The sequence below is a fragment of the Pristiophorus japonicus genome, unplaced genomic scaffold, assembly GCF_044704955.1.
Source record: "Pristiophorus japonicus isolate sPriJap1 unplaced genomic scaffold, sPriJap1.hap1 HAP1_SCAFFOLD_800, whole genome shotgun sequence".
In the NCBI taxonomy this organism is placed as follows: Eukaryota; Metazoa; Chordata; class Chondrichthyes; family Pristiophoridae; genus Pristiophorus; species Pristiophorus japonicus.
In genome coordinates, this window is record NW_027254719.1 from 136,536 (window position 1) to 161,991 (window position 25,456).

Below are 25,456 nucleotides of genomic sequence, written 5' to 3' on the forward strand. Positions count from 1 at the left end.
TTTGTAGTCCCCACAGATTCGCACGGATCCATCAGGCTTCATGACTGGGATGATGGGACTTGCCCAGTCACTAAATTCCACAGGTGATGTAATACCTTCCCGCAGAAGCCTGTCCAGTTCGTGTTCAATCTTTTCCCTCATCACATAGGGTACAGCTCTGGCCTTGTGATGGACCGGTCTAGCATCCTGTGTGATGTAGCTTTTGACTTTGGCCCCTTTGAAAGTGCCCACACCTGGCAGAAAGAGCTGTTCAAATCGCTTTATAACTGTTGAGCAGGAGGTCCGTTCCTCTAATGACATGGCATGGACATCATCCCATTTCCAGTTTAGTTTTTCCAGCCAGTTTCTCCCCAGCAGCGCTGGGGGGTCTCCGGGGACAATCCACAGGGGAAGTCGGTTCACTGTCCCTTTGTGTGTGACAGAGAGCATGGCGCTGCCGAGGACTGGTACGATTTCTTTGGTATAGGTCCTTAGTGTGGTGTCGACCCTTGTGAGTTTTGGTCTGTCTCTTTTATGCGGCCACAGTTGTTCAAATTGTTGAGCGCCCATGAGAGATTGACTCGCTCCCGTATCCAGCTCCATGTTGACAGATATCCCATTGAGTAGGACCCTCATCATTATAGGAGGCGTCCTATTGTAGAAGCAGCGGCCATTGATCGTGTTGACATCGCTGTCCCGGATACTGTCCCCACCATCTTCTGGTCCGCTTTCCGACCCATCCGATTCGTATACCAGCTGAGCTGCCGTTTTTTTGCATATGCGGGCCAATTGCCCTGTATATTCACAATTTCTGCAAACAGCCTGCTGAAATCGACATCCCCTTGATGAGTGCCGACCCCCACACCTCCAGCACAGACCTGTTCTATTGTTTAAAGTGTTCCCAAAGAATGAGCTGTGTCTGGCTGATCTCTCTTGAGCTTCTCTCAGTTTGTAGTTGATTGCTCGCATTGTGGGTTGATGAGGTGTGAACAGCCATTCCTGTGGCCCTTGATGGCTTCTGCCTGCTGTCGAGAGCCTGTTCTCCCGGTTTTGTCTGTGTGTGGGGGTAGCAGCTTGTTTAGTGCTGTGAACTTCTTGTTCCAATATTTCGTTAGTTGTTGTACCTGCATTGTAAATCAACCTCGTTTCTTCTTCCCCTACCAAGAATGTCTGTGCAATCAGTGCTGCTGCCTCTAAGGTCAGGTTCTTGGTCTCTATGAGCTTTCGGAATATGCCTGCATGGCCTATTCCTTCAATGAAAAAGTCTCTCAGCATTTCTCTCCTCAGTTCATCGGAGAACTCACATAAACTAGCCAACCTCCGAAGCTCCACCACGAAGTCGGGTATGCTCTGGCCCACACAGCGTCTGTAGTTGTAGGCTGCTCGCTGGCTTTAGGTGGTCTCTTACCAGTGTGCTCAATTCTTCAAACAACTTGCTTGTTGGTTTCTCGGGTGCCAACAGATCCTTCATTAAAGCGTATGTTTTCGAGCCACAGCTGGTCAAGAGATGGGCTCTTCTCTTGTCTGCCTCATCGTCGCCTAACCAGTCTTTGGTTACAAAGCTTTGCTGGAGCCTTTCTATAAAGTCCTCCCAATTGTCTCCCGCATTGTACTTTTCATCTGATTCGTCGTTCGCCATTCTGTGGATTCTGTAATCCCGTAACTCGTCGCCACTGTAAAGTCCTGTCCCCTCAGTACAGATTCACACGAGGCATGTAGTGAAGTCAAGGTCACTCTGGACCTGCAACTTTATTTCACAGCTCTGGAATGCTGCACTTGCCTGAGACCTGTCCTTATAAACCTGTCTCTTGCAAGTGCACCCCTGGTGGTAAGGGATGTGGTGGTTACAGGTCATATCTTATTACAGTCATGTATAGCATGTTCGGATACAGCTATATATAATAATGTAAGATACATGACACTCTCTCCCTCTCTTCTCGCTCTGTCTCTCTGATTTGGGGTCTCACTCTCTCTCTCTGTCCTTCTCTCCCTCTCGCACACTCTCTTTCTCTGTCTCTCTCCCTCTCTCTGACTCGGTCTCTTTCTCGCTCTCTCTGTGACTCGGTCTCTCTCTGACTTGGTCTCTCTCTATCTCTCTCTCTCTCTCTTTCTCTCTCTCTCCGTCTCTCTGACTCGGTCTCTCTCTCTCCCTCTCTCTTTGTCTCTCTGACTCGGTCTCTCCCTCTCTCTGTCTCTCTGACTCGGTCTCTCTCTCTTTCTCTGACTCGGTCTCTCTCTGTCTCTCTGACTCCGTCTCTCTCTCTCTCTCTCTCTCTCTTTCTGACTCTGTCTCTCTCTCTCTCTGTCTCTCTCACTCTTCCTGACTAGGTCTCTCACTCTCTCTGTCTGTCTCTCTCCCGCTCTCTCTCCCTCCCTCGGTCTTTCTCTCTCTCTGACTCGCTCTCTCTGACTCGGTCTCTATCTCTCTCTCCCTCTCTCTGTCTCTTGCCCTCTCTCTGTCACACTGACTCGATCTCTGCTTTGTCTCTCTCTGCTTTGTCTCTCTCTCTGTCTCTCTCCCTCTGTCTCTCTCCCTCTCTCTGACTCAGTCTCTCTGTTTCTCTGTCTCTCTCCCTCTCTCGCTGTCTCTCTGACTTGGTCTCTCACTCTCTCTCTCTCTGTCTGTCTCTCTCTCTCTCTCTCTCACACTCTCTCCCTCTCTCTCTGTCTCTCTGACTTGGTCTCTCACTCTCTCCCTCTCTCTCTCTCGCTCTCCTTCTCTCTCTCTCTCTCTCTTTCTGTCTCTCTCACACTCGCTCTCTCTGTCTCCCTCTCTCTCTGTCTCTCTCCATCTCTCTGTCTCTCTCCCTCTCTCACACTCTCACTCTGTCTCTCTCTCTCTCTATCTCACTCTCTGACTCGGTCTCACACACTCTCTCTGTCTCTCTGACTCGGTCTCCCTCTCTCTGAGTCGGTCTCTCTCTCTCTGTCTCTCTCCCTCTCTCTCTCTCTCTCTCTCTCTCTCTCTCTCTCCCTCTCTGTGTCTCTCTCTCACACTTTCTCCCACTCTCTGACTCGGTCTCACTCTCCCTCTTTCTCTCTCTCTCTCTCTCTGTCTCTCTCTCACACTCTCTCCCTCTCTCTGACTCGGTCTCACTCTCCCTCTTTCTCTCTCTCTCTCCCTCTCTGTCTCTCTGATTTGGTCTCTCACTCTCTCTGTGTCTCTGTCTCTCTCATCGTAGTTGTGGTTCAGTTGTTTGCCTTGGTCCCTGTTTTTCTTTCGATGTGATTGCTGGTATCTCGCCTGGGCTGTCTGTTTCGTTCAGTATGATTTTTGGTGTCTCGTCTGGGCTATCTGTTGGGATTGCCCTTTCCTCAGGTTGTTCCCTCTGTCTGTCCACCAGGTGTGGTGTGAGTTCCACATTGTAGTCTGCCTCTGGTTCTGCAGTGTTGGTAAATCTACTTTTGACTTGGTCTACATGCCTCTGGCAGGTTGGCCATTGTCCATTTGTACTACCAGTAGCCTGTTTCCTTCCTTGCCCGTGACTGTCCCTGCAAGCCATTTAGGACCCCTGCCACAGTTTAGCACAAACACTTTGTCCCCTATCTCATTCCACCTCCCCCTCAAATTTCGGTCATGGTACTCAGTTAGTTTACGGCGCTTTGCCGCAACGATTTCATGCATGTCTGGGAGGAGTAATGAGAGCCTTGTCTTCAAGGTCCGTTTCATCAATAGTTGCGCGGGGGGTCTCCAGTCAATGAGTGCGGACGAGATCTATATCCCAGCAGCAGTCGCGACAGGCGGCCCTGCAGCGTAGGACCTTGGATTTTGAGCATGCCTTGTTTAATGATTTACACTGCTCGCTCCGCCTGGCCGTTGGAGGCCGGCTTTAATGGTGCTGTTTTAACGTGGTTTATGCCGTGGTCATTTATGAAATCTTGGAATTCTGCACTGGTGAAGCATGGACCATTATCACTGACCAATATATCAGGAATTCCATGCGTTGCAAACATAGTTCCAAGGCTCTCCACAGTGGTGGAGGTGGTGCTCGAGTTTAAAATGGTGCATTCGATCCACTTTGAAAATGCATCTACAACGACAAGGAACATTTTGCCCATGAATGGGTCCGCATAGTCTACGTGCACCCGCGACCACGGTTTGGTGGGCCAGGGGCTCAGTGGAGCCTCCCTGGGGGCATTACTGAGTTGGGCACAAATGGTGCACCGTCAGACGCAGAGTTCCAAGTCCGCGTCAATGACAGGCCACCAGACGTGGGATCTGGCTATGGCCTTCATGAGAACGATCCCCGGGTGCTCGCGGTGGAGCTCCCGGACAAATAGCTCTCTACCTCGCAGAGGCATGACTACTCGGCTGTCCCACATCAGGCAGTCTGCTTGTAGTGACAGCTCATGCATGCGCCTATGGAAAGGTTTGATCTCCTCGGGGCAGGCATCGCGAACCTCTGCCAGTCACCAGTTAAGACACATCTTTTTACTAAGGATAACGTGGGGTCGCTGGTCGTCCAGGCTCTGATTTGGTGAGCCATCATGGGCGAACCTGTGGACTCAAAGGCATTGATTGCCATGACTATCTCACAGTCCTGTTCGTCAGACGCTTCCGTGGTCACCAGGGGAAGCCTGCTAAGCGCGTCGGCACAGTTGTCTGTGCCTGGTCTGTGCCTTATGGTATAGTCGTAGGACGCCAGCATGAGTGCCCATCGTTGACTGAGCGCCGAGGCGTTGGCGTTTGCGTTTATTGCCTTGCTCTCAGATAGAAGGGACGTGAGGGGCTTGTGGTCGGTTTCTAACGCAAACTTTGCCCCGAAAAGGTATTGGTGCATCTTTTTGACACCGTACACGCGCGCGAGCGCAAGCGCAAGCGCCTCCTTCTCCACCATTCTGTACCCGCGCTCCGCCCGCGAAAGTGACCTTGAGGCATAAGCTATGGGTTGTAATTTACCCACACCATTGACATGTTGTAAAATGCACCCGACCCCATACGCTGACGCATCACATGTAAGAACTAGCTTTTTACCTGGATCAAAGAAAGCCAAAACACTGTTGGAACATAGAAGACTGCGTGCCTTATTGAAGGTGCGTTTCTGGGCATCCCCCCAAAACCAATCACACCCATTTCTGAGTAGCACGTGGAGAGGCTCCAGCAGCGTGCTTAAGTTCTGCATAAAGTTCCCAAAGTAATTGAGTAGCCCGAGAAAGGCGCCCAGTTCCGAGACATTCCGGGGCCTGGGTGCCAGGCGAATTGCTTCTGTTTTGGACTCTGTTGGGCGGATTCCATCAGCGGCAATCCTTCTGCCCAAAAATTCAACCTCAGGCACGAGAAACAGGCACTTGGATTTCTTAACTCTTAGGCCTACCCGATCCAAACGCTTTAGTACTTCCTCCAAATTGCAGAGATGGGAGTCGGTGTCCCTGCCAGTGATAAGTATGTCGTCTTGAAATACAACTGTCCCCGGGATGGACTTGAGCAGACTCTCCATGTTGTGCTGGAATATAGCAGCTGCCGACCTGATGCCGAATGGGCATCGATTGTACATGAAAAAGCCTCGCTGTGTGTTGATGGTGGTGAGTAGCTTAGACTCTTCGGTCAGTTCTTGCGTCATATACGCAGATGTGAGATCTAGTTTTGAGAAAAGTTTACCTCCAGCCAATGTGGCAAATAGGTCCTCCGCTCTGGGCAGCGGGTATTGGTCCTGTAGGGACACTCTGGTTATGGTAGATTTGTAGTCCCCACAGATTCGTACGGATCCATCAGGCTTCATGACTGGGAGAATGGGAGTTGCCTAGTCGCTAAATTCCACGGGTGAGATAATGCCTTCCCACAGAAGCCTGTCCAGTTCATGTTCAATCTTTTCCCTCATCACATAGGGCACAGCTCTAGCCTTGTGATGCACCGGTCTAGCACCCTGTGTGATGTAGATTTTGACTTTAGCCTCTTTGAAGGTGACTGAAAGAGATGTTCAAATCGACTTAGAACTGTTGAGCAGGAGGTCCGTTTCTCTGACGACATGGCGTGAACATCATCCCATTTCCAATTTAGTTTTGCCAGCCAGCTTCTCCCCAGCAGTGCTGGGAGATCTCCGGGGATAATCCACAGGGGAAGTCGGTTCACTGTCCCTTTGTGTGTGACGGAGAGCATGGCGCTGCCAAGGACTGGGACGATTTCTTTGGTATAGGTCCTTAGTTTGGTGTCGACCCTTGTGAGTTTTGGTCTGTCGCTTTTGTGCGGCCACTGCTGTTCAAATTGTGAGCACTCATGAGAGATTGACTCGCTCCCGTATCCAGCTCCATGTTGACGGGTATCCCGTTGAGTAGGACCCTCATCATTATTGGAGGCGTCTTGTTGTAAGAGCAGTGGCCATTGATTGTGTTGACCCGCTGTACCTCGGTGTCCCGGGTACTGTCCCCACCGTCTTCTGGTCCGCTTTCCGACCCTTCTGATTCTACACCAGCCGAGCTGCCGTTTTTCTGCACATGCGGGCCAGATGTCCTGTATAGTTGCAGATTCTGCAAATGGCATGCTGAAATCAACACCCCCTTGATGAGTGCCTTCCCCCACATCTCCAGCACAGACCGCTTCCATTGTTTCCAAAGGATGAGCTGCGTCTGGCTGATCTCTCTTGAGCTTCTCTCAGTTTGTAGTTGATTGCTCGCATTGTGGGGATGAGGTGTGAACGGCCATTCATGTGGCCCTTGATGGCTTCTGGCGCCACTGCCTGCTGTTGAAGGCCTGCTCTCCTGCCTTTGTCTGTGTGTGGCGTAGCGGCTTGTTTCACGCAGGTGAACCCCTTGTTCCGATGTTTCGTTAGTTGTCGTACCCGCAGTGTAGAACAACCTCGTTTCTTCTTCTCCTGCCAAGAATGTCTGTGCAACCAGTGCTGCTGCCTCTAGGGTCAAGTTCTTGGTCTCTCTGAGCTTTTGGAATATGCCTGCGTGGCCTATTCCTTCAATAAAAAAGTCTCTCAGTACTTCTCTCCTTAGTTCATCGGAGAACTCACATAAACTAGCCAACCTCCGAAGTTCCGCCACAAAGTCGGGTATGCTCTGGCCCACACAGCATCTACAGTTGTAGAACCTGTGTCTGGCCATGTGTAGGCTGCTCACTGGCTTCAGGTGGTCTCTTACCAGTGTGCTCAATTCTTCAAACAACTTGCTTGCTGGCTTCTCGGATGCCAGCAGGTCCTTCATTAAGGCGTATGTTTTCGAGCCACAGCTGGTTAAGAGATGGGCTCTTCTCTTGTCTGCCTTATCATCGCCTAACCAGTCTTTGGTTACAAAGCTTTGCTGGAGCCTTTCTATAAAGTCCTCCCAATTATCTCCAGCATTGTATTTTTCATCTGAGCCGTTGGTCGCCATTCTGTGCATTCTGTAATCCCGTAACTCGTCGCCACTGTAAAGTCCTGTCCCTGCAGTACAGATTCACACGAGGCACATGCTGAAGTCAAGGTCACTCTGGACCTGCACCTTTATTTCACAGCTCTCGAATGCCGCACTTGCCTGAGACCTGTCTTTATATACCTGTGTAGAACAGGTATCCAGTGTCTCCTGCAAGTGCACCCCTGGTGGTAAGGTAAGCTTGTGGATACAGGTCATATCTAGTTACAGTCATGAATAGCATGGTAAGATACAGTTATGTACAGTAGTGTGAGATATATGACACACACTCACTCACTCTCTCTCTCTATCTCTCTCCCTCTCTCTCTGTCTACCTCTCTCTGTCTCTCTCTCTCTCTCTCTCTCTGACTCGGTCTCTCTATCTCTCTCCAATTCTCTGACTCGGTCTCACACTCTCTGTCGCTCTCCCTCTCTCTGACTCGTTCTCTCTCTCTCTATCGGTCTCTCTGTCTCTCTCTGACTCGGTCTCTCTCTCTCTCTCTCTTTGTCTCTCTGACTCGGTCTCTCTCTCTCTCTCTCTCTCTGTCTCTCTCCCTCCCTCTTTGTCTCTCTGACTCGGTCTCTCTCTCTCTGACTCGGTCTCTCTCTATCTCTCTCTCTCCGTCTCTCTCACTCTCCCTGACTAGGTGTCTCACTCTCTCTGTCTGTCTCTCTCTCTGACTCGGTCTCTCTCCCCCCCTCTCCCTTTTTCTGTCTCTCTGTCTCTCTCCCCCTCTCTGACTCGGTCTCTCTCTCCCTCTCGCACTCTCTTTCTGTCTCTCTCCCTCTATCTGTCTCTCTCCCTCTGTCTGTCTTTCTCTCTCTCTCTATCTCTGGCTCTGTCTCTTTCTCTCCCTCTCTCTCTATCTCTGGCTCTCTCTCTCTCTCTCTCTCTGACTCGGTCTCTCTCTGTCTCTCCCTCTCTCTCTCTCCCCCTCTCTCTCTCACACTCTCTGACTCGGTCTCTCTCTATCTCTCTCTCTATCTCTGGCTCTGTCTCTTTCTCTCCCTCCCTCTCTCTCTCTCTCTATCTCTGGCTCTCTCTCTCTCTCTCTCTCTGACTCGGTCTCTCTCTGTCTCTCCCTCTCTGTCTCTCTCTCTCTCCCTCTCTCTATCTCTGGCTCTGTCTCGCTCTCATCCTTTCTCTGTCTCTCTCTCACACACTCTCTCTGTCTCTCTCTCTGTCGCTGCCTGCCCCCTATCTAAGCTGTTACTGATTTCACTGACCAGTATTTAGGCCTCACTGCCCCGATCCTGACACTTGCCTGCTTTGCTCACTCAGGCTGCCTGCGAGGTTTTCTGCCTTGATGATCATTCCATCACTGATGATGGGAACGACTCATATTTCAACAATGACTCCAGCTGGATATCAGACAAATATAAACTGTCCGTCATTGCTGAGGTGCCAGCCCTGGCAACAGGTAAAGCGCGGAGTGTGTGTAACGGGACTGAGTGCCTACACTTCAGTCCTGACCTGTCCCCATTCATTCCACTGTTCCTGAAATTCTCAATTCCCTATCCCTCTCTCCCAGTCACGCTCTCTCTCTCTCTCTCTCTCCCTCTGTCCTGCTCTTTGTCTGTCCCGCCCTGCCCCCTCTCCCTACCTTTCTCCCTCCTCTCCTGTCGCTCCTTTTCACCCTCCCTCCCACTCCCCCCTTCTGTCCCTCTCTCCCCCTCCCTTTCTCCCCCTCACACAATCCCTCACCCCCTCCCCCTCTCTCCCGTCGAATCAGTGTTTGTTTGTGAGCTGTCTGTGCTCTCCCTTTTTGAACAGCTCAACCCTCCAACTCTCCGTCCCTCATGTTCTCTCTCTCTCTCTCCCCACCCTCGTGCTCCAACTCCCTCTCTCTCCCCCTCTCTCTCACTCCCTCCCTCTCTCTCCCCCTCCCCCTCTCTCCCCCTCCCTCTCTCTCTCTCTCTCCATCCCTCTCCCTCTTTATCTTTCTCTCTCCTCTCTCTCTCTCCTGCTCACTCCCTCTCTCCCTCCCTCCCTCCCTCGCTCTCCTTTTATCTCCCTCTCCCACTCTCCTTTTCTCTCCCTCTCTCTTCCTCCCTCCCTCACTCACTCTTCTTCTCCCTCCCTCTCTCTCACTCTCCTTTTCTCTCTCTCCCTCCCTCCTTTTTGCTCCCTCTCTCCTTTTCTCTTCCTCTCCCCTTCCCTCACTCCCCCTCCCCCACTCACTCCCTCCCTCTCTCCCTCTCACCCCCTCTCCCTCCCTCTCTCTCTCTCTCTCTCTTCCCCTCTCTCTCCCTCTCCCTCTCGGCCATTAAATCAGATTCTATTTGCGAGCTCTGTGTTCTGTGTTTAACAGCTCTGTCTCACTTGCACAAGCGGAAGATTTTTCAGACGCAGATTCTGTCCAGACAAAATCTCCAGCACGAAAGCTCTGGGTAAGTGAAGGGTTAATGGTTTAAGATTGTTTGTGGGGCATTTTCAGGAGCGTGACACCATTTCCTGCAGACCACACATTGTGACCCTGGGATCTTTACATCTCCCTAGGAGGGCAGATGGGGCCTCAGTTTAACATCCCATCCAAAAGATGGCACCTCCAACAATGCAGCATTCCCTCAGTACTGCCCCTCCGACAGTGCGGCTCTCCCTCAGTCTGCCCCTCCGACGGTGCAGCCCTCCCTCAGTACTGCCCTCCGACAGTGTGGCTCTCCCTCAGTCTGCCCCTCCGACAGTGCGGCTCTCCCTCAGTCTGTCCCTCCGACAGTGCGCGCTCCCTCAGTACTGCCCTCTGACGGTGCGGCGGTCCCTCAGTACTGCCCTCTTGACAGTGCAGCCCTCCGTCAGTACTGCCCTCCGACAGTGCGGCGCTCCCTCAGTACTGCCCCTCCGACAGTGCAGCCCTCCCTCAGTGCGGCCCTCCGACAGTGCGGCCCTCCGACAGTGCGGCCCTCCCTCAGTACTGCCCTCCGACAGTGCGGCCCTCCGACAGTGCGGCCCTCCCTCAGTACTTCCCCTCTGACAGTGCGGCACTCCCTCAGTACTGCCCCTCCGACAGTGCGGGGCCCAATCTGTACTGCTCTCGGCTGTCTCCCTCAGTTATGGGGCTGAATTCCCTGGAGTGGGACTTGAACCCAGGACCATTGACATCACTATGCCATGGCAAACACATCAAGGCCCAATTATAGAGTGTCCTATATTTCCCAAACTAGTAACTTGGGGAAATATTGCAAGAGCCTGACTTTACCCAGAGCCTGGCTGAGTGCCTGTGATGACACCTCGAACCCGGCACTTACACTGAGCACCCAGCTGATCCTTGCCCGGCATCTCTCCTTCACCGGAAGTCAGACTGAGTGGGAGAACCATCGGGTTCGCTCTTCCTGATTGCCGGCACAAGCACGATGGCCCAGCGACCTCCTACTGTGCTGTGAGAAGGGATGATATGTTGGAAGGATCATCAAATGAGGCCATATGGGTTGAATTGAAGAGAAAAAAGGGGCGATCACACTGCTGGGAGTGTACTATAGACCCCCAAACAGTCAGAGGGAGAGAGAAGAGCAAATACGTCGGCACATTTCTCAGAAGTGCAAAGATTATAGGGCAGTCGGGGATTACAACTACCCGAATATTAACTGGGATAGAATTAATGTGAACGGTATAGAGGGAGCAGAATTCCTAAAATGCATTCAGGAGAACCTTTTTAACCAGTATGCAGCAAGCCCAACACGGGAGGGGGCAGTTCTGGACTTGGTTTTGGGGAATGAAGATGGGCAGGTGGAAGGGGTATCAGTGGGAGAACATTTTGGTGCTAGTGATCATAATACAGTTAGATTTAGGGTCGTTATGGAAAAGGACAAAGATAGACCAGGAATAAAAGTTCTCAATTGGGAGAAAGCCAACTGAGAGGTGATTTAGCCAAAGTGGACTGGAAACAGCGACTTGAATCATCATCATAGGCAGTCCCTCGCAATCGAGGAAGACTTGCTTCCACTCCTGAAGTGAGTTCTTTGGTGGCTGAACAGTCCAATATGAGAACCACAGACTCTGTCACAGGTGGGACAGATCGTCGTTGAGGGAAGGGGTGGGTGGGACTGGTTTGTTAGATATATTCAAAAGGGAGTTAGATGTGGCCCTCATGGCTAAAGGAATCAGGGTGTATGGAGAGAAAGCAGGAGTGGGGTACTGAAATGCATCATCCACCATGATCATATTGAATGGTGGTGCAGGCTCAAAGGGCCGAATGACCGACTCCTGCACCTATTTTCTATGTTTCTATGTTATCCAGTCTAATCCCACTTTCCAGCTCTCGGTCTGTAACCCTGCAGGTTACGGCACTTCAAGAGCACATCCAAGCACCTTTTAAATGTGGTGAGGGTTTCTGCCTCTACCACCCTTCCAGGCAGTGAGTTCCAGACCCCCACAACCCTCTGCATGATGAAGCTTCCCCTCAAATCCCCTCTGAACCTTCCACCAACCACTTTAAAACTATGCCCCTTTGTAATAGACCCCTCCACTAAGGGAAATAGGCCCTTGCTATCCATTATATCCAGGCCCCTCAACGTTTTATAAACCTCAATGAGGTCTCCTCTCAGCCTCCTCTGTTCCAAGGAGAACAAACCCAGCCTATCCAATCTGTCCTCATAACTAAGATTCTCCATTCCAGGCAGCATCTTGGTAAATCTCCTCTGCACCCTCTCTAGTGCAATCACGTCCTTCCGATAATATGGCGACCAGAACTGCACGCAGTACTTCAGCTGTGGCCTAACCAAAGTATTATACAATTTAAGCATAACCTCCCTGCTCTTGTATTCTATGCCTCGGCCAATAAAGGCAAGCATTCCGTATGCCTTCTTAACCATCTTATCCACCTGACCTACTTTCAGGGATCTGTGGACAAGCACTCCAAGGTCCCTTTGTTCATCTATACTTCTAAGTGGCCGACTGCTTAATGTGTATTCCCTTGCCTTATTAGCCCTCCCCAAGTGCATCACCTCACACTTCTCTGAATTAAATTCCATTTGCCACTGCTCTGCCCACCTGACCAATAGATTGATATCCTCCTGCAGCCCATGACTTTCCTCTTCATTATCAATCACACAGCCAATTTTAGTGTCGTCTGCAAACTTCTTAATCATACTCCCAACATTCAAATCTAGATCATTGATGTATACCACAAAAAGCAAGGGACCCAGCACTGAGCCCTGCGGAACCCCACTGGAAACATCCTTCCAGTCACAAAAACATCCATCAACCATTACCCTTTGCTTCCTGCCTCTGAGCCAATTTTGGATCCAACTTGCTACTTTGCCCTGGATCCCATGGGCTTTTACCTTCATGACCAGTCTGCCATGTGGGACCTTATCAAAAGCTTTGCTAAAGTCCATATACACTACATCATACGCACTACCCTCATCGACCCTCCTGGTTACCTCCTCGAAAAATTCAATCAGGTTAGTCAAACACGATCTTCCCTTAACAAATCCGTGCTGACGGTCCCTGATTAATCCTTGCCTTTCTAAATGTAGATTTATCCTGTCCTTCAGGATTTTTTCCAATAATTTTCCCACCACTGAGGTTAGGCTGACAGGCCTGAGAAGTGTAGAGGAACAAAGGGATCTTGGAGTGCAGGTCCACAGATCCCTGAAGGTAGCAGGCCAGGTAGATAAGGTTGTGAAGAAGGCATATGGAATACTTGCCTTTATTAGCCTAGGCATGGAATACAAGAGCAGGGAGGTTATGCTTGAACTGTATAAAACACTGGTTAGGCTGCAGCTGGAATACTGCGTGCAGTTCTGGTCACCACATTACAGGAAAGATGTGATTGCACTAGAGAGGGTACAGAGGAGATTTACGAGGATGTTGCCAGTACTGGAGAATTTTAGCTATGTGGAAAGATTGTATATGCTGGGTCTGTTTTCTTTGAAACAGAGGAGGCTGAGGGGGACCTTATTTAGGTGTATAAAATTATGAGGGGCCTGGATCGAGTGGATAGGAAGGACCTGGTTCACTTAGCAGAGGGGTCAATAACCAGGGGGCATAGATTTAAAGTAATTATGGGGAGATTTCGAGGGGATTTGAGAGGAAATGTATTTACCCAGAGGGTGGTGGGGGTCTGGAACTCACTGCCTGAAAGGGTGGTAGAGGCAGAAGCACTCATAGCATTTAAATAATATTTGTATATGCATTTGAAGTGCCTTAATCTGCAGGGCTACGGACCGAGAGCTGGAAAGTGGGATTAGGTTGGAAAGCTCTTTGTTGACCGGTGTGGACATGATGGGCCGAATGGCCTGCTGTAACTTTCTCTGATTCTATGTACACTGCTCTGGTTCTCTTTGCCCCTTTACCCCGTTGACAGAATGAAATGTTTGCAATTTCCCCGCAGTCGATCGACGATCCTGGTCTGCCTGCAGGCTCGAGGCGAGGAGCAGCTCAAATACCTGCCCGGGGACCATGTGGGGATTCACCCAGCCAATCAGGAGGAGCTGGTGGAGACGGTGATGGAGCATCTGGACCAACTGCCGGCATTCAATGACGCGGTCTCCGTGGAGACGCTGCTCGAGCGGCAAACCCAACAAGGTGAGGGAGACGGGCCGCTCCCATCTCCGCCTCCGTAACATCGCCCATCTCCACCCGGTCTCAGCTCACCCATTGCTGAAACCCCGTCCTAACATCACCCGTCCCAGCTCACCCACTGCTGAAACCCTGCCCTAACAGCACCCGTCCCAGCTCACCCACTGCTGAAACCCTGCCTTAACATCGCCCAGTCCCAGCTCACCCACTGCTGAAACCCTGCCTTAACATCGCCCGTCCCAGCTCACCCACTGCTGAAACCCTGCCCTAACATCGCCCGTCCCAGCTCACCCACTGCTGAAACCCTGCCTTAACATCGCCCGTCCCAGCTCACCCACTGCTGAAACCCCGCCCTAACATCGCCCGTCCCAGCTCACCCACTGCTGAAACCCTGCCCTAACATCGCCCGTCCCAGCTCACCCACTGCTGAAACCCTGCCTTAACATCGGCCAGTCCCAGCTCACCCACTGCTGAAACCCTGCCTTAACATCACCCGTCCCAGCTCACCCACTGCTGAAACCCTGCCCTAACATCGCCTGTCCCAGCTCACCCACTGCTGAAACCCCGCCCTAACATCGCCCGTCCCAGCTCACCCACTGCTGAAACCCCGCCCTAACATCACCTGTCCCAGCTCACCCACTGCTGAAACCCTGCCCTAACATCACCCATCCCAGCTCACCCACTGCTGAAACCCTGCCTTAACATCGCCCGGTCCCAGCTCACCCACTGCTGAAACCCTGCCCTAACATCGCCCAGTCCCAGCTCACCCACTGCTGAAACCCTGCCCTAACATCGCCCAGTCCCAGCTCACCCACTGCTGAAACCCTGCCCTAACATCGCCCGGTCCCAGCTCACCCACTGCTGAAACCCTCATCTGTCCCTTTGTTACCTCGAGACTTGACCATTCCAAGGCTCTTCTGGCCGAACTCCACATTCTACCCTTCTTCAATGTGAGCTCATCCATAACTCGGCTACCCTGTGTCCTAACTCGCACCGAGTCCCACTCACCCATCACCCATGTGCTCGCTGACCTACATTGGCTCCTGGTTAAGCAACGCCTCGATTTCTGAATTTCCATTCTTGTTTTCAAATCTCTCCATGGCCCTCACCCATCCCTATCTCTGTAATCTCCTCCAGCCCCACAACCCCCATCGCTCCTCTAATTCTGCCCTCCTGAGCATTCCCAAGCTCTGGAACTCCCTCCCTAAACCCCTTCGCCTCGCGACCTCTCTCTCCTCCTTCAAGATGCTTCTTAAAGCTACCTCTTTCACCAAGCTTTTGGTCAGCTAGCCTAATATCTCCTCGGTTCCCATTGTTGTTTAATAACGCTCCTGTGAAGGGCCTTGGGTGGTTTCACTCTGTTAAAGGCGCTATATAAATTCTTGCTGCTGTTTCTGAATGATCAGTAGACAATGGCGAGTGATGAAGTGTCAGCAAGCAACCTGTGTTTGTCTCCAGGACCGCTGTGTAAGTGGATGTCACAGAACCGGCTCCCACCATGCACGGTCTTCCAGGCGCTCATGCACTTCCTGGACATCACCACACCACCTTCCCCCGACCTGCTGCAGTACTTCGCACAGTTGGCAACCGAACCTAAGGACAAGCAGTGCTTGGAGGAGCTGAGTCAGGTACGGGAACAGAGTGAGGGGCTGGTCAGTCTGCACAGGTGGGAGCGAGGGGAGGGTCAGTGTGTAGGGACAGAGCGAGGGGATGGTCAGTGTGTAGGGACAGAGCGAGGGGAGGGTCAGTGTGTAGGGACAGAGCGAGGGGAGGGTCAGTGTGTAGGGACAGAGCGAGGGGAGGGTCAGTGTGTAGGGACAGAGCGAGGGGAGGGTCAGTGTGTAGGGACAGAGCGAGGGGAGGGTCAGTGTGTAGGGACAGAGCGAGGGGAGGGTCAGTGTGTAGGGACAGAGCGAGGGGAGGGTCAGTGTGTAGGGACAGAGCGAGGGGAGGGTCAGTGTGTAGGGACAGAGCGAGGGGAGGGTCAGTGTGTAGGGACAGAGCGAGGGGAGGGTCAGTGTGTAGGGACAGAGCGAGGGGAGGGTCAGTGTGTAGGGACAGAGCGAGGGGAGGGTCAGTGTGTAGGGACAGAGCGAGGGGAGGGTCAGTGTGTAGGGACAGAACGAGGGGAGGGTCAGTGTGTAGGGACAGAGCGAGGAGAGGGTCAGTGTGTAGGGATAGAGTGAGGGGTGGGTCAGTGTGTAGGGACAGAGCGAGGGGAGGGTCAGTGTGTAGGGACAGAGCGAGGGGAGGGTCAGTGTGTAGGGACAGAGCGAGGGGAGGGTCAGTGTGTAGGGACAGAGTGAGAGGAGGGTCAGTGTGTAGGGACAGAGCGAGGGGAGGGTCAGTGTGTAGGGACAGAGCGAGGGGAGGGTCAGTGTGTAGGGACAGAGCGAGGGGAGGGTCAGTGTGTCAGGACAGAGTGAGGGGAGGGTCAGTGTGTAGGACCCCTCCTGCCTGCCGACGTGCTGCCTGTATTTACCTCTGTTTCTAATTCAGGGGACTCACAAGTACGAAGACTGGAAGTGGGAGAACAGCCCGACCATCGCTGAGGTCTTCGAGGAGTTCCCGTCGGTCAGAGTGCCAGCAAGCCTCCTCCTCACACAGCTGCCTCTGCTCCAGCCCCGATATTACTCCATCAGCTCCTCGCCGGCCACCCATCCCACCGAGATTCATGCAACGGTGGCCGTCCTCAAATATCGAACCAAGAGTACGCACTCCAATATTCATTGATTACGGGGGCACCGACTCTCCCCGGGGTACAGGTCCCCATGGGGCACCGACTCTCCCAGGGGTACAGGTCCCCATGGGGCACCGATTCTCCCCGGGGTACAGGTCCCCACGGGCACCGACTCTCCCCGGGATACAGGTCCCCACGGGCACCGACTCTCCCCGGGGTACAGGTCCCCACGGGCACCGACTCTCCCCGGGGTACAGGTCCCCACGGGCACTGACTCTCCCCGGGGTACAGGTCCCCCACGGGCACCGACTCTCCCCGGGGTACAGGTCCCCACGGGCACCGACTCTCCCCGGGGTACAGGTCCCCACGGGCACCGACTCTCCCCTGAGTACAGGTCCCCACGGGCACCGACTCTCCCCAGGGTACAGGTCCCCACGGGCACCGACTCTCCCCGGGGTACAGGTCTCCACGGGCATCAACTCTCCCCGGGGTACAGGTCCCCGACGGGCACTGACTCTCCCCAGGGTACAAGTCCCCATGGGGCACCGACTCCCCACGGGCACCGACTCTCCCCGGGGTAGGGTCCCCACGGGCATTGACTCTCCCCGGGATACATAGAAACAGAGAAACATAGAAAATAGGTGCAGGAGTCGGCCATTCGGCCCTTCGAGCCTGCACCACCATTCAATAAGATCATGGCTGATCATTCCCTCAGTACCCCTTTCCTGCTTTCTCTCCATAACCCTTGATCTCTTGAGCTATAAGGGCCATATCTAACTCCCTCTTGAATATATCCAATGAACTGGCATCAACAACTCTGCAATAGGGAATTCCACAGGTTAACAACTCTCTGAGTGAAGAAGTTTCTCCTCATCTCAGTCCTAAATGGCTTACCCGTTATCCTTAAACTATGTCCCCTGGTTCTAGACTTCCCCAACATTGGAAACATTCTTCCTGCATCTACCCTGTCCAGTCAATTCAGAATTTTATATATTTCTATGAGATCCCCTCTCATCCTTCTAAACTCCAGTGAATACAGGCCCAGTCTATCCAGTCTCTCCTCATGTCAGTCCTGCCATCTACCCGGGAATCAGTCTGGTGAACCTTCGCTGCACTCCCTCAATAGCAAGAATGTCCATCCTCAGATTAGGAGACCAAAACTGCACACAATACTCCAGGTGAGGCCTCACCAAGGCTCTGTACAACTGCAGTAAGACCTCCCTGCTCCGATACTCAAATCCCCTAGCTATGAAGGCCAGCATTCCATTTGCCGCCTTCACCACCTGCTGTACCTGCATGCCAACTTTCAATGACTCATGTACCCTGACACCTAGGTCTCGTTGCACCTCCCTTTTTCATAATCTGCCGCCATTCAGATAATATTCTGCCTTCGTGTTTTTGCCACCAAAGTGGATAACCTCACATTTATCCACATTATACTGCATCTGCCACGCGTTTACCCACTCACCTAACCTGTCCAAGTCACCCTGCAGCCTCTTAGCTCACAGCTCACACTGCAACCCAGCTTAGTGTAATCTGCAAACTTGGAAATATTACACTCAATTCCTTCATCCAAATCATTAATGTATATTGTAAATAGCTGGGGTCCCAGCACAGTCCTACGGCACCTGACTAGTCACTGCCTGCCATTCTGAAAAGGACCCGTTTATCCCGACTCTCTGTTGCCTGTCTGCCAACCAGTTCTCTATCCACGTCAGTACATTACCCCCAATACTATGTGCTTTAATTTTGCACACCAATCTCTTGTGTGGGACATAGAAACATAGAAAATAGGTGCAGGAGTAGGCCACTCGGCCCTTCGAGCCTGCACCACCATTCAATGAGTTCATGGCTGAACATAAAACCTCAGTACCCCATTCCTGCTTTCTCGCCATACCCCTTGATCTCCCTAGTAGTAAGGACTATATCTAATTCCTTTTTGAATATATTTAGTGAATTGGCCTCAACAACTTTCTGTGGTAGAGAATTCCACAGGTTCACCACTCTCTGGGTGAAGAAGTTTCTCCTCATCTGAGTCCTAAATGGCTTACCCCTTATCCTTAGACTGTGACCCCTGGTTCTGGACTTCCCCAACATTGGGAACATTCTTCCTGCATCTAACCTGTCTAAACCCGTCAGAATTTTAAACGTTTCTATGAGATCCCCTCCCATTCTTCTGAACTCCAGTGAATACAAGCCCAGTTGATCCAGTCTTTCTTGATATGTCAATCCCGCCATCCTGGGAATCAGTCTGGTGAACCTTCGCTGCACTCCCTCAATAGCAAGAATGTCCTTCCTCAAGTTAGGAGACCAAAACTGTACACAATACTCCAGGTGTGGCCTCACCAAGGCCCTGTACAACTGTAGCAATACCTCCCTGCCCCTGTACTCAAATCCCCTCGCTATGAAGACCAACATGCCATTTGCTTTCTTAACCGCCTGCTGTACCTGCATGCCAACCTTCAATGACTGATGTACCATGACACCCAGGTCTCATTACACCTCCCCTTTTCCTAATCTGTCACCATTCAGATAATAGTCTGTCTCTCTGTTTTTACCACCAAAGTGGATAACCTCATCTATCCAAGTCACTCTGCAGCCTCATAGCATCCTCCTCGCAGCTCACACTGCCACCCAACTTAGTGTCATCCGCAAATTTGGGACCTTGTCAAAAGCCTTTTGAAAGTCCAAATACACCACATCCACTGGTTCTTCCTTGTCCACTCTACCAGTTACATCCTCAAAAAATTCCAGAAGATTTGTCAAGCATGATTTCACCTTCATAAATCCATGCTGACTTGGACCGATCCTGTCACTGCTTTCCAAATGCGCAGCTATTTCATCTTTATAATTGATTCCAACATTTTCCCCACTACTGATGTCAGGCTAACCAGTTTATAATTACCCGTTTTCTCTTTCTCTCCTTTCTTAAAAAGTGGTGTTACATTAGCTAGCCTCCAGTTCATAGGAACTGAACCAGAGTCGATAGACTGTTGGAAAATAATCACCAATGCATCCACTATTTCTTGGGCCACTTCCTTGAGTACTCTGGGATGGAGACTATCAGGCCCCGGGGATTTATCGGCCTTCAATCCCATCAATTTCCCTAACACAATTTCCTGCCAATAAGGATTTCCTTCAGTTCCTCCTTCTCACAAGACCCTTGGTCCCCTAGTATTTCTGGAAGCTTATTTGTGTCTTCCTTCGTGAAGACAGAACCAAAGTATTTGTTCAACTGGTCCGCCATTTCTTTGTTCCCCATTATAAATTCACCTGAATCTGACTGCAAGGGACTTACGTTTGTCTTCACTAATCTTTTTCTCTTCACATATCTATAGAAGCTTTTGCAGTCAGTTTTTATGTTCCCAGCAAGCTTTGTCTCATACTCTATTTTCCCCTTCCTAATTAAACCCTTTGTCCTCCTCTGCTGAATCATAAAATTCTCCCAGTCCTCAGGTTTGCTGCTTTTTCTGGCCAATTTATATGCCTCTTCCTTGGATTTAACACGATCCTTAATTTCTCTTGTTAGCCACGGTTGAGCCACCTTCCCCGTTTTATTTTTTACTCCAGACATGGATGTACAATTGTTGAAGTTCATCCATGTGATCTTTAAATGTTTGCCATTGCCTATCCACCGTCAACCCTTTAAGTATCACTCGCCAGTCTATTCTAGCCAATTCATGTCTTATACCGTCAAAGTTCCCTTTTCTTCAGTTGAGGACCCTAGTCTCTGAATTAACCGTGTCACTCTCCATCTTAATAAAGAATCCTACCATATTATGGTCACTCTTCCCCAAGGGGCCTCACACAACAAGATTGCTAATTAGTCCCTTCTCATTACACATCACCCAGTCTAGGATGGCCAGCACTCTAGTTGGTTCCTCAACATATTGATCGAGAAAACCATCCCTAATACACTCCAGGAAATCCTCCTCCACCGCATTGCTACGAGTTTGGTTAGCCCAATCAATATGTAGATTAAAGTCGCTGTACCTTTATTGCACGCATCCCTAATTTCTTGTTCACTACCTCCCAACCTCACTACTACTGTTTGGTGGTCTGTACACAACTCCCACTAGCGTTTCTGCCCTTTGGTATTCCGTAGCTCCACCCATACCGATTCCACATCATCCAAGCTAATGTCCTTCCTTACTATTGCGTTAATTTCCTCTTTAACCAGCGATGCCACCCCACCTCCTTTTCCTTTCTGTCTATCCTTCCTGAATGTTGAATACCCGTGGATGTTGAGTTACCAGCCTTGGTCACCCTGGAGCCATATCTCCGTGATGCCAATTACATCATATCCGTTAACAGTTATCTGCACAGTTAATTCGTCCACCTTATTCCGAATACTCCTCACATTGAGGCACAGAGCCTGCAGGCTTGTCTTTTTAACACACTTTTCCCGTTTAGAATTTTGCTATAATATGGCCCTTTTTGCTTTTTGCCTTGGATTTCTCTGCCCTCCACTTTTACTTTTCTTCTTTCTATCTTTTGCTTCTGCCCCCATTTTAATTCCCTTTGTCTCCTTGCATAAGTTCCCATCCCCCTGCCATATTAGTTTAACCCCTCCCCAACAGCACTAGCAAACACTCTTTCCCCCCCCCTTGGTCTCTCCCTGTGGGACACCGACTCTCCCCCACGGGGCACCGACTCTCCCCCATGGGGCACCGACTCTCCCCGGGGTACGGGTCCCCATGGGGCACCGACTCTCCGTGGGGTACGGGCACCGACTCTCCCTGGGGTATGGTTCCCCATGGGGCACCGACTCTCCCCGGGGTACGGTACCCATGGGGACCCATACCCCCTTGTGGGGGGGACCCCAGGGAGAGTCGGTGCCCCATGGAGGGATCCCAGGGAGAGTCGGTGCTCCGTGGGGACCTAATCCCTGGGGAGTGTTGGTGCCCCGTGGGGGGACCCCAGGGGTACGGGACATTGATTCCGGTCCTGCCCAGGTGCAGACCTGGTCCCAATATCCCAGGAAGTTGAATCCCTCCCTTCTGCACCACTCCTCAAGCCACGTATTCATCTGAGCTATACTGCGATTTCTACTCTGACAAGCACGTGGTACTGGTAGCAAGTCTGAGATTACTACCTTTGAGGTCCTACTTTTTAATTTAGCTCCTAGCTCCCTAAATTTGTCTTGTAGGACCTCATCCCGTTTTTTACCTATATCGTTGGTACCTATATGCACCATGACAACTGGCTGTTCACCCTCCCTTTTCAGAATGTCCTGCACTCGCTCCGAGACATCCTTGACCCTTGCACCAGGGAGGCAACATACCATCCTGGAGTCTCGGTTGCCGCCGCAGAAACGCCTATCTATTCCCCTTACAATAGAATCCCCTACCACTATAGTTCTGCCACTCTTTTTCCTGCCCTCTTGTGCAGCAGAGCCACCCACGGTGCCATGAACTTGGCTGCTGCTCCCCTCCTCTGATGAGTTATGCCACTGAACAGTACATCAAAGCGGTGTATCTGGTTTGGAGGGGGATGACCGCAGGGGACCCCTGCACTATCTTCCTTCCACTTCCCTTCCTGTTTGTCACCAATCCCCTAGCTGGCTGTGTAACCTTTACCTGCGGTGTGACCAACTCACTAAACGTGCTATTCACGATATCCTCAGCATCGTGGATGCTCAGAGTAAATCCAGTGCCGCAATGCGGTCTGTCAGGTGCTGCAGCCGGATACACTTCCTGCACACTGGAACCATCCCTGACTTCCCACATAGCACAGGAGGAGCATTACACGTGTCCGAGCTCTCCTGCCATGACTTAACCCTTAGATTAACTTAATTTGGCAACAACAATGATAAAGGTTACCTACTGATGGGGAAAAGAAAAAGAAAAACTACTCACCAATCACCAGCCAATCACTTACCCCCTTGGCTGTGATGTCACCTTTCGATTTCTTTCCACTTCTTTGTTTATCTATGCCCCTGCAGCTGCACCGGTTGGCTGCTCGACTGCCCGAACTCCTCCTCGATGAGCTGTTTGTAGGCCTCTGACCCCGGACTCCCGCTGCTCTACTGCCAGAATTCCTCCTCGATGACCCTTTTATAGGCCGCCGGCCCCAGACTCACGCTGCTCGACTTGGTCCCCACTCGTACGGGTCCCCACGGGACACCGACTCTCCCCGCGGTACGGGTCCCCCCCACGGGGCACCGACTCTTCCCGGGGTACGGGTCCCCATGGGTCACCGACTCTCCCCGGGGTACGGGTCCCCACGGGACACCGACTCTCCCCCATGGGACACTGATTCTCCCCGGGGTAAGAGTCCCCATGGGACACCGACTCTCCCCCACGGGACACCGACTCTCCCCCACGGGACACCGACTCTCCCCACGGGGCACCGACTCTCCCCGAGGTATGGTTCCCCACGGGACACCGACTCTCCCCGGGGTACGGGGTGTGTGGAAGAAACAAGAGGGAAGGTCTGTGATAGGGTGGAAGGCAGGAGATATTTGAGAGACAAAAGGGATGATGGGCTGAATTGAGATGATAATGACACAAGTTAGGAAACAAACGATGAGTCTAGATAGGGTGTGAATGTCAGAATGATTACCAGCTACAGCGGGAAACAGAGAAACAAGATAAAAATTAAACATTTAAATTGGTGGGGGCGAAGCTTTTGTAAAAATAAGCGAAGAAAGGCAGCCAAAGATGGCCAGAGGTTAAGCTCTGAAATTGTTGAACTCGATGTTGAGTCCAGAAGGCTGTGAAGTGATTTAACGAAAGATGAGGTGCTGTTCCTCGAGCTTGCGTTGAGCTTTATTGGAACAGTGCAGGAGGCCGAGGACGGAGAGGTCAGAGTGGGAGTGGGAATGGAGCGGGGAATTAAAGTGACAGGTGACCAGAGGCTCAGGGTCACACTTGCGGACTGAACGGAGGTGCTCTGTAAAGTGGTCACCCAATCTACGCTTAGTCTCCCCAATGTAGAGGAGACCCCATCGTGAGCAGCGAATACAGTATACTACATTGAAAGAAGTACAAGGAAATCGCTGTTTCACCTGGAAGGAGTATTTGGGGCCCTGGACAGTGGGAAGGGAGGGGGTAAAAGGGCAGGTGTTGCATCTCCTGCACTTGCAAGGGAAGGTGCCATGGGAAGGGGAGGGGTGCTGGGGGTGACTGAGGAATGGACCAGGGTGTCGCGGAGGGAACGGTCCCTTCGGAATGCTGAGAGGGGAGGGGAGGGGATGATGTGATTGGTGGTGGGATCACGCTGGAGATGGTGGAAATGGCGGAGGATGATCCATTGGACATGGAGGCTGGTGGGGTGAAAGGTGAGGACAAGGGGAACCCTGCCGTGGTTCTGAGAGGGAGGAGAAGGGGTGAGAGCAGAGATGCGGGAAATAGAACGGACACGGCCGAGGACCATGTTAATCACGGCGGAGGGGAATCCTCTGTTGAGGAAAAAGGAAGACATGTCCGAGGCACTAGTCAGAGCAGATGCGACGGAGACGGAGAAACGGAGAATGGAATGGGGTCCTTACAGGATGTGGGTTGGGAGGAAGTGTAGTCCAGGTAGCTGTGGGAGTCAGTGGGCTTATAGTGGATACTGGTCGAAAGCCTATTCCCAGAGATGGAGGCTGAGAAGTCGAGGAAGGGAAGGGAAGAGTCGGAGATGGACCATGTGAAGGTGAGGGAAGGGTGGACATTGGATGCAAAGTGAATGAAATTTTCTCGTTCGGGGCGAGAGCAGGAAACGGCACCGATACACTCATCAATGTCCCGGAAAAAGAGGTGAGGGAGGGGACCCGAGTAGGACTGGAACAAAGAATGTTCCACATATCCCACGAAAAGGCAGGCATAGCTTGGACCCATGCGGGTTCCCATAGCAACACCTTTCATTTGGAGGAAGTGAGTGGAGTTAAAGGAGAAGTTGTTCAATGTGAGAACAAGTTCAGCCAGGCGGAGGAGGGTGGGGGATGGGGATTGGTTGGGCCTCTGCTCAAGGAAGAAGTGGAGCACCCTCAGGCCATCCTGGTGAGGGATGGAAGTGTAGAGGGATTGGAGGTCCACGGTGAAAAGGAGACGGTTGGGGCTGGGAAACTGGAAACTGTTAAAGCGACGGGAGGCATCAGAGGTGGGAAGAGAGTGGACAGGGGAGAAAACATATAGAGTTGAGATCAGAAGAATTAAGTTCTGTGGGGCAAGAACAGGCTGAAATAATGGGTCTACCGGGACACTTCTGTTTGTGGAACATAGGAACGAGGTAGATTCGGGCTGTGCGGGGAGAACAGGGATCAGGAGCAGGAACCCAGGCTGATTTCCCCTCTCTCTAACCCAGGGTTACTGGGCAGTGATCAGGAGCAGGAACCCTGGCTGATTTCCCCTCTCTCTAACCCAGGGTTACTGGGCAGTGATCAGGAGCAGGTACCCTGGCTGATTTCCCCTCTCTCTAACCCAGGGGGTCACTGGGCAGTGATCAGGAGCAGGAACCCGGGCTGATTTCCCCTCTCTCTCTAACCCAGGGTTACTGGGCAGTGATCAGGAGCAGGAACCCTGGCTGATTTCCCCTCTCTCTAACCCAGGGTTACTGGGCAGTGATCAGGAGCAGGTACCCTGGCTGATTTCCCCTCTCTCTAACCCAGGGGGTCACTGGGCAGTGATCAGGAGCAGGTACCCTGGCTGATTTCCCCTCTCTCTATAACCCAGGGTTACTGGGCAGTGATCAGGAGCAGGTACCCTGGCTGATTTCCCCTCTCTCTATAACCCAGGGTTACTGGGCAGTGATCAGGAGCAGGAACCCTGGCTGATTTCCCCTCTCTCTAACCCAGGGTTACTCCGCAGTGATCAGGAGCAGGAACTCTGACTGATTTCCCCTCTCTCTATAACCCAGGGGTCACTGGGCAGTGATCAGGAGCTGCACAGATCCTGAGCGAGTAATACAAGAAGCTGTCAGGATACACACTGGATTCATTTGCTGTTTATATTTTTGTCGGT

At 51.8% G+C, this 25,456-nt stretch overlaps 1 protein-coding gene across 1 annotated transcript in view; it reads left to right on the forward strand.

Annotated features, from left to right (window-relative positions):
- The window catches only part of LOC139257122 (nitric oxide synthase 1-like), a 173,413-nt gene that overhangs the window by 134,971 nt on the left and 12,986 nt on the right, over nt 1–25,456 (forward strand). Inside the window, exons 14-18 of the mRNA XM_070874390.1 lie at nt 8,594–8,732; nt 9,624–9,702; nt 13,644–13,837; nt 15,290–15,459; nt 16,331–16,541. Coding sequence (XP_070730491.1) covers nt 8,594–8,732; nt 9,624–9,702; nt 13,644–13,837; nt 15,290–15,459; nt 16,331–16,541 — 793 coding nt within the window. The remainder of the gene's footprint in view (nt 1–8,593; nt 8,733–9,623; nt 9,703–13,643; nt 13,838–15,289; nt 15,460–16,330; nt 16,542–25,456) is intronic.